The 13,644-nt window shown below is 41.7% G+C and overlaps 1 protein-coding gene across 6 annotated transcripts in view; it reads right to left on the minus strand.

Annotated features, from left to right (window-relative positions):
• Positions 1-13,644, minus strand: part of fat3a (FAT atypical cadherin 3a) — a 391,610-nt gene that overhangs the window by 40,992 nt on the left and 336,974 nt on the right. For all 6 annotated transcript variants that reach the window (XM_049576723.1, XM_049576721.1, XM_049576720.1 and 3 more), the window contains 2 exons: positions 11,831-11,968; positions 5,180-5,323 (listed from right to left, as the gene is read on the minus strand). In XM_049576723.1, the coding sequence (XP_049432680.1) occupies positions 5,180-5,323; positions 11,831-11,968 (282 nt within the window). The remainder of the gene's footprint in view (positions 1-5,179; positions 5,324-11,830; positions 11,969-13,644) is intronic.

Genomic DNA, 13,644 nt, shown 5'->3' on the forward strand with positions numbered 1-13,644 from the left:
AGTCACCAACGACCTCCTCCTCTCCGCCGACTCATGCTCGACCTCACTGCTGCGTTTGACACGATTAACCACTCCACCCTCCTCTCCCGTCTTAAAACCTGTTACAACATCACTGGCACAGCTATCTCCTGGTTCAGATCATATCTCTCCAACAGACAGCAATTCATCCATTTCAGTAACTGCACCTCCTCTACCGCTCCTCTGTCCCAAGGCGTCCCCCAGGGTTCTGTGCTTGGTCCTCTCCTTTTCATCCTCTACATCCTCCGGCTTAGTAACATCATCCGCCGATATGGCCTCCATTTCCACTGCTATGCCAACGACGTCCAGATCTACATCGCCACCAAATCCATCACTACAGCAATCTGCTCCACACTTGAAAATTGCCTCACTGAAATAAAATCCTGGATGCAAACTAACTTTCTACAACTCAACTGTGACGAATCAGACATGATCCTAATTGGCCCTAGTTCCCTTACTAAAACAATCCATAATTTCAGCCTTAATGTTACAAATTCTACACTTTCTCCATCTCCACATCTACGCAACCTCGGAGTCACTTTCGACAGCAACCTTTCATTTAAACCGCATGTTAATCATATCACCAAAACCGCTTTCTTCCATCTAAAAAACATAGCTCGGCTCCGCCCCTCACTTACCTTCTCCACTGCAGAAACTCTGATTCACGCATTCATAACATCCAGACTCAACTACTGCAATAGCATTCTGTATGGTTCATCTTCTAAAGTTCTCAACAAACTACAGTACATCCAGAACTTTGCTGCCCCTCTCCTCACCCAGTCCCGCTCCTGCAACCAGGCCCGTCCTTCAGAACTACCACTGGCTCCCAATTCCTCAACGCATTCAGTTCAAAGTCCTTCTCCTCACCTTCAAAGCCCTCCATAACCAGGCCCCATCTTACCTCACTGACCTGTTGCACCATCACACCCCCTCCTGCAGTCTCCGCTCCTCTGAGGCATATCTCCTTTCTCTACCACGCAGGACCAAGCACAAAACTTGGGAGGACAAAGCCTTCTCCACTGCTGCCCCCTCCCTCTGGAACTCTCTCCCCCAACACATCCATAACTGTACAGACTTAAACTCCTTCAAATCATTGCTCAAACCCACCTGGTCAGGCTTGCATTCAATCCAGATTCTTGCTCTTAACTGTGTTTTACTGCTTTTATGTTGTTTTTATCTTGTTTTTTTTGTTTTTGTAAAGTGTCGTTGAGTGTTTTGAAAAGCGCTATACAAATAAAATGTATTATTGTGACATTATTATTAATATTATTATTATGATTGATTTTGGGAAGATGATGTATTCAAAGAGAAAGGGCTGAAAGAGGCTCTCGTTTTACTTGAAATCTGATTGGCTCAGCCGCAGTCATCAGTCATAACTCATGGCAGACCAGGGTAGTTTGACCGGAAACATGGATAAAACCGGTAAAACAAGAAAGGGTGGCGCGGAAAAAAACTTGGAAAAAAAACAAAAAAAACAAAAAAAAAAACTTAAATCTTTACATGTAGAGGCCAGCAAAGTGCTCCAAAATAACCGACCTGTTTGGTTGTGGCCTTGGTTGACGGGCCGAGGCTGCTGGTGTTGCTAACGATGGAGATGGAGCTGGAGCCGACAGTGCCATGATAGCAGGTGCATTAACGTGAGCTAATGTTCATGAGTGTGTAATGTGCAAGGTTGGCTTTGGCAAATTGCGTATTTCTTGTAGGTGTTCGGTTCAAGAGGCTAACTAGCCTACTAGGTATTGCATTGCATTGCAAGTCATTATGATTTAAACCTGCACTTTTTTCCAGTGGATGCATGCACTTAACATTAAGTGGTGCTCCCAGTCCCAAGAACAATGAAGCTGAGGGACAAACTAACCCCAGTTGTGATGAGGAGGAGGATGAGACCAGAAATATGACAGGTGCAATGTGAAGGCACAGCCTACTATGCATTACATTTTAGCCAGAGGAAAACTTTTTAGTAGTATTAAGTGGGATTCTTTTGTTGTAGAAATAAGTTGACTAAAAGCTGACTATAGGGCCTATTGCCCAATTTATACCTCCTTAGTTCATGGCCGTGAGCCATGGAGATATAAACTGGGGTTATGTAATATAAGAGCAGGGCAGGGCAGGGCAGGGCAGGGCAGGGCAGTCAATTATATTGTGAATTAAAAATTAGATGCATTAGAATAGAGTCATATGCTCTTATTTTAAGTTAAATAATAAGCACATAAGCTGGGCTGGTGCGTGGGCTGGTGTGTGGGCCGGTGCGCCTGAATATCCCGAGCTGAATTTGTGTCCCAGTCCGCCGCTGTGCCTTTAGCAGGTTTTCTAATCATGGAAAAACCTGCTAAAAATCAGCAATAGACTCCTCTCCTATTGCCAGTAGTCTAGAGACATGTACACAGTTCTGCAACATACCTTTACAATTTTTTTAAACTGGTGTGTCATGTTTGATGTCATGGACAGACCAGAAAATAGGCTAGTTAACAGCAGAAAGCAGCATGGAGGCCATTTTTTAAAAATGTATCTCTTTTTCAAACTTGTGCAGGCTAACTTGGAACGATGTTTGAGTGCTGTTCAAAGTGCTGACAGACAGTATTTGTGGTAGTGCGTCATTGCATTTCGCCAGTAAAGGGGCTAAAATGAGTGCATTCACCTGGGTATTGAATTTCCATCACTACCAATGGGAGCCAGAGCCAATAAACACCTGTGACCACTAGGGCTGTCAATGAATATTCAAAATTTGAATTTAAATTCGAATTTGAAAAAAAAAAATGGACATTCGAATGAGAAATTTAATATTCGATTGTGGAGAAAAAAAAAAACACCACAGCAGCTGTCCTCTTTGCGAGTGGGTGTTGGCCTGGGCCGCTGCACTGAACGCACGCATTGACAGATTCGCTCGCGGCTCGCACAGAAAATAGATCAGACGCCAAAACGATCGCTGCAGGGTGCGAGCCAGCCACGGTGTGGATGACACAATCGGTTAACATGGATGCCAAAAGGAAACTGGCTTCGCTTCTCGGCGCTTCGAGGCTATTCGCAGCGCCTCTGCGGGCGGTGTGGCCTGACGGGTCAGAGAGGGGGTGCGAGCGAGAGGTCCGCGGCCGTTTATAACGTAATGTTATAGATAATTGTTTTATGTGTTTTAATGTGTAGGTATGTAAATGTTTTCAAAGACGTTTATGTTGAAATAAAAATACCTACAAGTAGTTATGTTTCCTTGTATTAATACATATACAAGTATGTTTCCTTATGGACATAATGCGAAAAAAAAATAAAATTTGAATGGTTCGAACCTGTGAGTTATTTTTAGAAGGAATATTCAAATGTCATTTTTGAGCAGTTTTGACAGCCCTAGTGACCACTGCGGAGTCATTTGACCTGGGTGTGAATGCCAATTGTTACTTTTCTCATTACATTTAAAAAGCTGCATGATGGAAGGTGTTAATGGTTTTTTTGTGCAGTGGGAAAGGGACAAAAGTAATTACAGTTTGTTGGGGGAAAAAGTCACTGCAAACACTTCATCTGTATACTATAACCTTTTGGTCTATAAACTTTTAATTAATTCCCTTTTCCTAATAGCCACTACAGATCCATGTATTTATCTGCTGAGGCAGTTATTTCTTCAGGCATGAATGGATGTATTAAAAGGGGAAGCTTAAGGGCCCAGATTTTTGGGTTACACCAAGGCAGTTTGGACTTTCTTACCAAACAATGAGAACCACCCATGGCTGTAATTTGGCTGTTTTCTTTAATCAATACATCACTTAAGGTAAGGTAAGAGTAGTAAGCTACTCTTACCTTTCTTGCATTTCACACAACACTTTGAACTTTGAGCAAAAATTTGAACATCCACAACTCCCCCCTCCCTCCAAAGTCCCATCCCCCTCCTCCTGCAACTCCACCTCCCTCCAAAGGCCTATTTCCCCCTCCTCCATTACGTCCTCATTACGTCTATGATAGACGTAGGCGTTGGCAAGTTAACGTTTGATACACGGAAGAGGAGAGCGAGTGTAATATAACAACCAAGAAAGTCAAACGCAACCCCAGAGTTTTAAAACTCAACTGGAGTCAGTGATGACTGATGAGTTTTAGAATAAGGTTTCAGTGCTAATGTTAGATAGTAGTGTTAACGTTACGAGTAAGTGGAAACGCACAAGGAAGATAACGTCAATGTTTCAGAGGCTAACGTTACCCATTAGCAACTGGATGCTGTGTTGTCATATATAACGTTATAGTTATATTAGAAGCAAACTAAACATAACGTTACCTGTCCTGCACAGTCAAACGCAACCCCAGAGTTCCAGGGTCAGTGATGACTGATGAGTTTTATACTAAGGTAAGCGCTAACGTTAGATAGTACCGGTGACAGCAAACAAGGTAGAGAGGCTCAGGCAACGTTAGGTTACAGTAGGCTAACCGTTAGCAACTGGATGCTGTGTTGTCATATATAACGTTATAGCCTATGTTACATTAGAGGCAAACTAAAAATACCTGTCCAGCAGAAACTCTGTGACCATCTCGTCCTTTTTTAGCTCAGGATGAAGCTGCATCAGTCTTTGTCATCGCTCAAAAGCAGAGCAAATATTGACCCGAGTTTTGGCTCTTGCAGCATCGAGTTCTCTCTTAGTGTTAGCTTTTTCTGCTATATTCTTTCTTTAACCAACTGATTTCCCTGTTGGAGCGGCTGGAGGTGGAAGCGGTGGTCCACATTTGATCGCCACTGTTACGGAGAAAAGTTTATATCTACAAGCGTCCCTGTTTCTAGTTTATATCCACAAGCGTCCCTATTACTGTTAGCGGACCAGTCCGGGAGGCAGACACCGTCTCCACATTTAAGACTAGACTTAAGACTTTCGTTTTTGATAACTTATAGTTAGGGCTGGCTCAGGCTTGCCTTGGATTAGCCCTTAGTTAGGCTGACATAGGCCTATTCTGCAGAGAGAACGCATTAGCAGAGTTTTATTACATTTTCAAAATGTGGGTTCCATGCACTTCAAGTGCAGCTGTTATTCCGACTAGCTGTTATCCTCTGATACCCCGAATGAGTTTTGTGGATTAAAAAACTACACCGGACTTCTTGTCGGCATGAGGGTGAGTACATGCTGTCTAAAGTGGCCATTTCCTTTAATTATGTTTATGTTTAAGTCAATTTAATGTCAATGATGAGGTTTACCTGTATGACAGTAGTTAGGTTGGCTGGGGAGAAGGTGGGTGGGTTGTCATTGATGTCAGAGATGTCTATGTTGGCCATCACAGTGGAGGACATGGGTGGGATTCCACTATCCAGAGCTCTGATGATCAACGAGTAGCTAGGAACCTAGGGGGGCAGATACAATGGAAGATGTATATACCATGAAAGAACAAACCCAAGGATCATGGATGTAGCCTCTGTTATATCACCAACTGTTTTCTGAAGAAATGTCTGGCAGCTTGGATATCTGCTGTCATGGCATTAACAGTGTGCAGCATTGTAGTGTACGTGTAGCCTCCATCCTCCAATTATCCCTGGTTAAAACTGTTAGCTCTGTCAGCACAGTCACCGTTGTTAAGCCTATTCATGGAGTTAACATTGTTTGCTGCTAGCTGCCAGCTTGGGGGTTTTCCAACAGAAAATTTTGAGCATTAAACACTTAATATTCTGCACTCTGGTTTTATGGACCACTTAGTGCCTTTTCTGCATCCGTATAAGGAGTAAATATCTTTAATTCTTTCAAAAATAAAAGTCCTCTGCTACTTTCATGTTTTTATTAGAGGGGACAAATGCACATATTCTGAATATCGAAGGGGATGTGTCCCCTAGGTCCCCCCCTGAAATCTACATCTATGTTTCCACCATTTTTAATAAAAAGAAAACACACAATATTGACATCTCCAACTTAGATTGCTACCAAATTAATATGAACTGTTATTGGATCAAGCTTATCAAAAATTATCAAATGCTTGTTGATATCGCATTTGATCTTGAACAAGGTTCTTCAAAAGGGGCTTAACTCTTGTAGGACCTCAAACCTGCACACTACAAATACAAAACATGGCCATGTCATATCATAAATCAAAAACTGTTTGTCCAATCTTTATAAAACTTGCAGGTTATATATTTCATAACAATGTTGAACCACACGTGTAAAATTATTTTGAAATTGCCCAATAGGGGGTGCCACCAGTTCCAAACAAATGTCTTGGCCTGGTGCAAAATTTAGCCATAAATCAATGACAGTTTGTCCAAACATTACCAAATTTTGAATAAAGCTATTGAATAGTGTCCCCAAGATGTCTTTGCAATTGACTGACAGGGGACGACAGCATTGCTGAAAAGAAGCATGGCCCTGCACAGATTTGGTTGTAACTGAACAAGCCTTAAACCTGTTAGTTTGGGGCGACCAGCAGCTCAGCTGGGAGAGCAGACACCCTATGCACTGAGGCTGTGTCCTTACTGCAGCAGCCCAGGTTCAATTCCAACCATCCAATTGCTGCATGTTAACCCTATGGATGTATTAAGAGACATGGATACAGCATTGGCACAGGAGTTCATTCCTATGAACGTTGCTGAATGGCACATGAAGCCAAAAGGCTGTTTTTGTGGTAGGAAGTTACTCGGATGATTGGTGCTGCTTCCACATCATTGGGCCCATAGAGCAGGTGCACTAAAGACTCATGGTCACCAAGCAAGGCAGAGTGCAGTCAAGTGCGGCTGAGCAACCAACTTCTACCCGCTGAGCGGCTAACTTTCAATTTAATACTTAGCAACTCGAATGAGGATAAAATAAATTAATGTTGCCGCTCTTTTAGACTTTCAGAATGTTATCGTAACCAAAGGATTCAATCTTGATAGTGGAACGAGTCATTTTGTGGGGGTTGTGACACTCAAAAAAATGTATCCACAGATTTATAGACGTCTCTTTGCCAATCTGAGTCCATGGGGAAAAGTCTTTTCAAGCCACAGGGCATCACGTGACCGATCCTGAATATTGCAGTACCACTGTTTGGCCACTATGACAATTGGCTTCAAAGCCTGGTGCACTTCCTTGGAACCTGGCTATCTCTCCTCTCTCCCCCTTTCCTTAACCTGACCTATCAAATACCTGCAAAAGGCCAAATAAATAATCTTTGAAAAAAAGAAAAGAAAGAAAGAAAGAAACAAACACACAAAAAACTTTTACATTTAATGCATGTGTTGGAATGTGTCAAAGGTCTTGATCGTTTGCAGCTTTCAAATTCTAACAGTCCATGCTAGCTCAAACCCCAGAACTGCCACTTGCAGCTCTATGAAGGGTTGAATTTGCTATCATATTTTATTTGGCATAACAGGATACATAAATGCACACTGACTTGATCACATATCAAGCAATAGTAATAGATGCTAATCAAGTATGATTTTCCATTGCCTGTCTACAATCAGTCGGATAAGTGTCAAACAAAACAGCTCTGATTGGCAGATAAAAGGTGTCTTGATTGGTTTGGGGCCTTTGATCCCTCCAAACTGTGCTGTGAGAGACTCACTGGATCAAAGTTTTCATATTATAGAAAGAGTGCTTGTGTATGTGGTTGTTTGTGGAAGAGTTGAGAATGTTTATGTTCTCACACACACACACACACACACACACACACACACACACACACACTAGTCTTGTTCCCCTGGCATGCCGCTCAGTCTTCTCTAAACCCACAGAAGAATTTTTTTTTTACATTTCTCCACATTACTTTATAATAAAGAACTAATGAAGCATACTGAGGAGAAATGCAAAAGCAGCAACAAAGTAATATTCTGCTGCCTGAGACATACAAAAAAAATAACCCAGAGTAATAAACAACTATGACCTGCTTAGCAGAGAGACAGGGGGAGAAAAGAGAAGAACCAGTATGGAAATGAGATGAGAAAACGTATGTAAACACATGCACATATCGAAGTATTAATGCATAGACACATGGACGGATGCATCAGCACTGTACACACACGCACATGGATGCACACACACATATCTACACACACACACGTATACACTGACACACAGAGAAAGCTGCTGCTCTCTGTGTGATAACCCCAAACACACTTTCATCAGCCAAAAGCTTTGATCCCCACACGCCCCTGCACTCTCTTTCTGAGCACAGCTCATCGACCGCACTCTTGAATACTTTATGATAGGAATATGAACATTTCTGAAGTTTTCAAGCACTGCAGAGGAGAGGGAGATGAGGAAGAAGCAGAGGATGAGGAAGAAAGAGGCAGGGTGTGAAAATAGCTCAGAGGAGGGGGGGTGGAAGGCAGGCAGGGGGTGTTCATGCCTTCTATCTTTTTTCCTGCTGCAAATTAAAGAGCTCATATTCAGAGCTGCTTTGTGCACGTGCTTCTTGTTCAAGTGTGATTAGTTGCCATCTGGTCAGGGATCCATCTCACAGAAAACCATCTCCCAGGGAGCTCATCAGCTGCCAACACACTCCTTCCTTACATCTAAGATAGGCAACCAGAAGAGCTCACATTCTGCAGGTATTCACTCAGAGCACACACCACAGCAGCTCATTTCACACACTGCCTGTTCATGCTGGCACAGAGACAGTCAACTGATACAGCCGCATATCATAAGGACTGTACCAATAGATTGCTTTGGAAATATAAGGCATGGTGTAATAATCTGTTGAATAAAACAATGTAAGAAGCTAGATTTTTTGCTTGCTGCAAGATAAAATTTTGCAAAAATGAATCGTTACATTAATCATAGACTTCTATTTTGATATAACAGTTATTTTGATATAATTAACTCTGATCCAGGTTCATAAAATAGACATATTTTAAAATAGACATATTTTATTATGTACATTCATTTTACAATGAATGTACATCAACATTCATGACAATAAAGATAATATGATACCACAATCAAAAGTATTTTGGGGGTTTAGTTACTCTTTCAACAACAGAGCAATGAGTCCTCATTACTTCAACCATCAGCTGATTGCATCATGTCAGTTTCAGGAGTCTGAATCTGCCAGGTTAACTTTCATATCATAAACATAATTAAACAGTCCCTTCAGGATGTTCACAACAATTGCAACAATTAATGCAAATTCAGCCACTTCCCATGAATTCTGTATGCATGGGTGTGAAAACCTGGAATAAAAAGTTTGGTTTTGTACCTCCATGCCTCTACCACTGAATATGCTCAATTGTTCCCGAAGGGATGCAACTACCTGTAGGAGGCCACAGGGTTGTTGCCTTCACCACCATTCTGGCACACTGCTTGATATTACTGAGGTGGAAGGAAGCTGCCCCACCCCCAATTTCTCACTGGATAAGGGATGTTCTGTTTAACCTGAAGCTTGAAAAAATCAGATATACACCGCGGGGTTCTGAAAATAAGTTTTTCAAAGTGTGGAGGTCTTTTTTGACATTCTTTGATGAATCCTCCACTCAATTACAGGAATAGATAGCTCATTTTTTATTTAATTTTCATTGATTTATCCTCTACCTATTTATTCATTTATCTTTTTATATCTCAAGCTCGAACGCACTGCTTCTGCGCAACTTTTCATTATAACTGTCTTCTTGTTTGATAACTGTCTTCTTTCTTTCTTTCTTTGTTTTAAGGGCTTTGTATCAACTTTAATCTTTGATTGTGTACAATTTGACACGTGAACATGTTATACAACTCTTATAAATAAGCGCTAGTTTAATGTTGTAGAGTGACAGCAGGTGTTAGGGATGTTCATTGTGGGATGGGAATGTGTTTTTGTTTCTTCTGTTATGTTTTGTTTATAATTATGTTAAAATTAATAAAAAGGCTGAATAAGTTGCTTGAAAGACTGAATTTAGGAATAACAGCAGAAGCTCTCAGAGGCCACTCTCGCATTTTAGCCATTTTTAAGCATTTTTCTGTTGTTATAGCGCCACCCAGTTGCCAATTAGAGTTAAATTTCTCCAGTCACCTTGAGGCGTCCCGTTCTACATATCTACCAAGTTTAGTAAATATCGATACGACGGTTCGGCCTAGATCAGAATTAGCTCTCTAGCACCCTCATTTTGTTTGATGGAGTCAATAATGGAGGGGTCCCCTCAGATTATGTGTGGTCATATGCCTACAAAGTTGCGTGGTGATCAGTGAAACCCTTGAGATGTTATACACCTTTATGTGATGAGCCACGCCCTCCGCAATATTCATTGCCTTATAGAAGCTCAGTTTTAGTAAGTTTTCCAACTTTTGCCAAGAGGGAACTTTAGATATTGCTCCCTAGATTATGTTCACCGAGTTTCACGCAGGTTGGTCAAACTTCCTAGGAAGAGATCGATTTTCAGTGTTTTGGAAAAAATTCAAAATAGGGGAAAATCTATATAACTGGAAGTTATGGGTTCTTGAGGAAAATTTGTTCCTCATGAGGAGAGGCATCTCTGTGCAAAGTTTCATTTCTCTATGACATACGGGACATGAGATATGTCCATTCAAAGTTTGCAATTTCAATCGGTTGCTATAGCGCCCCCCTTTGACCAAGTCAGTGAGGAGAAAAACGTGGAAGAGACACACAGACAGACACACCCACACACCCACAGGCAGAGTTTTTGTCATTATATACTAAGATTTTGGGGCGAGCTTTTGTCCTTTAATGACAGGACAGTTAGGGAGGAGAGGTGACAATGTGCAGCAAGGGGCCATGGGCCAGAACCGAACCTGCAGCGGCTGTGACAAGGGCATAACCTTTGTACATGGGGTGCCCGCTCTACCCACTGAGCCACTGGGCTCAAATCTAGGTTTTATCTCTTAATGCAGCTAGAGTCAAGTGACTGCTCATGCTGGAGCACTAATGAACACTGTCATGTCTTTCCCCAAGAACGGAAAAGCTGGGTTAAAAAAAAAAAAAAAGACAGAAAGACAGCGAACTGATTTTGTAAAAAGAAAACATTCTAAAAGTTGTGCACGAGAGACATGGATCAAGAGCGGGCAGGAGGCCCATAGATACTGCTTATGCATAGGGCCCAGAATTTGGTGCTATGCCCCCGTCTGTGCAACCTTGCAATTTTGTCCAATCACTGCAACTTTACTGCAAGTCTGACCATTTAAACCGCATAAAGTCTCATTTCATTGTAGAGCTGATGTATCATGAGACTGCTGCTGCAGGACTGGAGCTCTGTGCCTGGGATAGTCACACACAAACAGACATAGGCATAACTGTTAGAATCACGCTAACATTACCTAATAGTGAGTAATAGGTTAATAGACAGAGCTGAGCCATTTTTGTGTGGATGGGAGATTAAAGACTCGATTGCGGTTGTTAACCACTGTGGTGGGGCCCCTGCACAAGCTGCAAAATATGACCAGTAGTGATGAAATCATGTTGTTTTGTGTTAGCTTGTGCTAACCAGGCAGAAAGATTAGGAGGAGAGTGCTGTGTTGAATAGCAGCCGTAGATGATCATCAGGAATTAGCTGTTGCTGCCCGCACCCCCACCATCACAAATAGATTCTAGTTCTGTGTGAAAGACTGAATGCAAAGAATATTAGGCTATTTTTGCAATTTTTACTTGCCCCCACAATTTAATTGAAGAAAAAAAAAACACCTACAAACACTGCCACATGCATCACAAGTTTTTTTTTTTTAGAAAAGCTGCCATGAAATCAGGCATTTTAGGTCACAATAATCCCAGAGCAGCTTGCGAAATCCTGGAGGGATTGATTAAAGCTCATCAATTTAAATGCCTTGAACCAGGAGTTGCACTGCACTGCTACAAGTGTTTAAGTAGTTTAAAGAAGTGCTGCTGTGTAAAGCTTCTCTACAGTTGTTTTGAGACCAAACTGTGGTGTGTGTGTGTGTGTGTGTGTGTGTGTACATGTCCTCACTGTCTCACGGTCCAGTGGCTTGTTGACCTTGATGACCCCACGGAGTGGGTCAATGAAGAACTGGTTGTCTCGGTCTCCAGTGATAATGGAATAGAGAATGGCTCCATTCAGCTGACTGTCAATGTCCTCTGCAACCAGCTGAAAACACACACACACACACACACACACACACAGGAAAGGTGAGTGTTTAGTTTAGTTTATTTTGTCCTTTGCAAGGAAATTCTTTTTACAGTCAGTGTACAACATTTAACAGACAAACGGGGATTACATGGCGTTAACAATTACATAGACATACAAACACACCACAGGCTGGAACATTGTCAGACAGATGTTATTTATACATTTTGGGCACGTATAGCTGCAGGAATTAAAATCTTATCGAACTTGGCTTTTTTGCACAGAGTTAGCCTGTACCTACGGCCGGAGGGGAGGGGAATGAAGTATTGGTGGAGTGGATGGTCAGGGTCCTGTGTGTTTCTAAGGGCTTTACGGGTCAGAGATGAGGTGACACTGTCAGATGATTTTACTTGCCAGATGGGTTACTTTCAAGAGTTTGTTTCTATTAACAACTGTGAGCATGGGGAAGAAGCAGATGGCACTATACAACAGAACCGGCTCAACAATGCTGCGGTACAGAAGGAGGAGGAGTTGAGTTGGGGTTGAACAGACAGGTGTCTGAGTTTGCATATAGCCGTGAGTCTCTGTTGGCAGCGTCTGTAAATGTCCGTGGTGTGCTGATTGAAGCTGAGGGTATTGTCCAGTGTGATGCTGAGATATTTGGAAGACTCCACCTTCTCCACCTTCTCAACCATTGATGAAGAGACTGAGGAGGGGGGCCAGGGTTTTGGGAGGGCTGATAATCAGTTCTTTGGTTTTGGAGATGTTGAGGTGGAGATAGTTATTTTCACACCATGTGCTGAAATGGGAGATGGCATGTCTGTAGGCAGTGAAGGAGTCGTTATTGTTCAGCAATGCAAGAATGGCTGTGTCATCTGCATCTGAGTGTATGCAGTTTGTGAGGGACAATGACACATTTTGCCCCTTTGTCCCTGTCCTATACTTTAAGTAAACACATGCTTTATAAATGCAAATGCAGATGAAATATTTTTTCAAATACATATCAATAATTCCTAATAACCTGTACAAATATGAACCTTCTCTGTTCCAAATATTCTATTACAATTCATGACTAAATACATTTCACAGATATTACAGTATATTTCAGTGCCTATTTATGCTGCGTTGTAGCATTAATTATGTATGTTTTAACCCATTTTCTGAAAATACTGTTTTCTTTCCATCACTGCTGGCCATTTTCCAAAGCATGCTGTACTGCTGACTTCTCAAAGTGATTTACCTTCAGTACCTGCCAAGCAGCCATGGGATTCAGTGAATCTGAGAACATTATAAAAAACATTTTACAGGCTGCAGAAACATGTTTAAAATAAGTGATCCATCACTGTGAACATTGTGAACATTATATGTTTGACATGTTATATTATCACTGTGTAGTAAAAATCAATTTATTTCTAAAGTGTACATTAGCACATAAGGATATAAGGTGTGACACAAATGGAAGCAGATATGTCTACAGGCTGTCAAGAATGTTGGGAAAATACACAAAAAATGTAAAACACTGTGCTACACTTTGGAAAATGGTGAGCAGTGATGTCCTGAAGTCATTAATGGGTAACAGCATGTATAAACTAACACATTCCCACTCCAACCTTGTCACATATCAACGTTTGGCTGTGGACTTTCCACGTCAGCATATGACGTGCAAGGTACCCTGGGTGCGTTGGTTGTTGACATTC

The sequence above is a fragment of the Epinephelus fuscoguttatus genome, linkage group LG5 (genome assembly GCF_011397635.1).
Source record: "Epinephelus fuscoguttatus linkage group LG5, E.fuscoguttatus.final_Chr_v1".
Lineage (NCBI taxonomy): Eukaryota > Metazoa > Chordata > Actinopteri > Perciformes > Serranidae > Epinephelus > Epinephelus fuscoguttatus.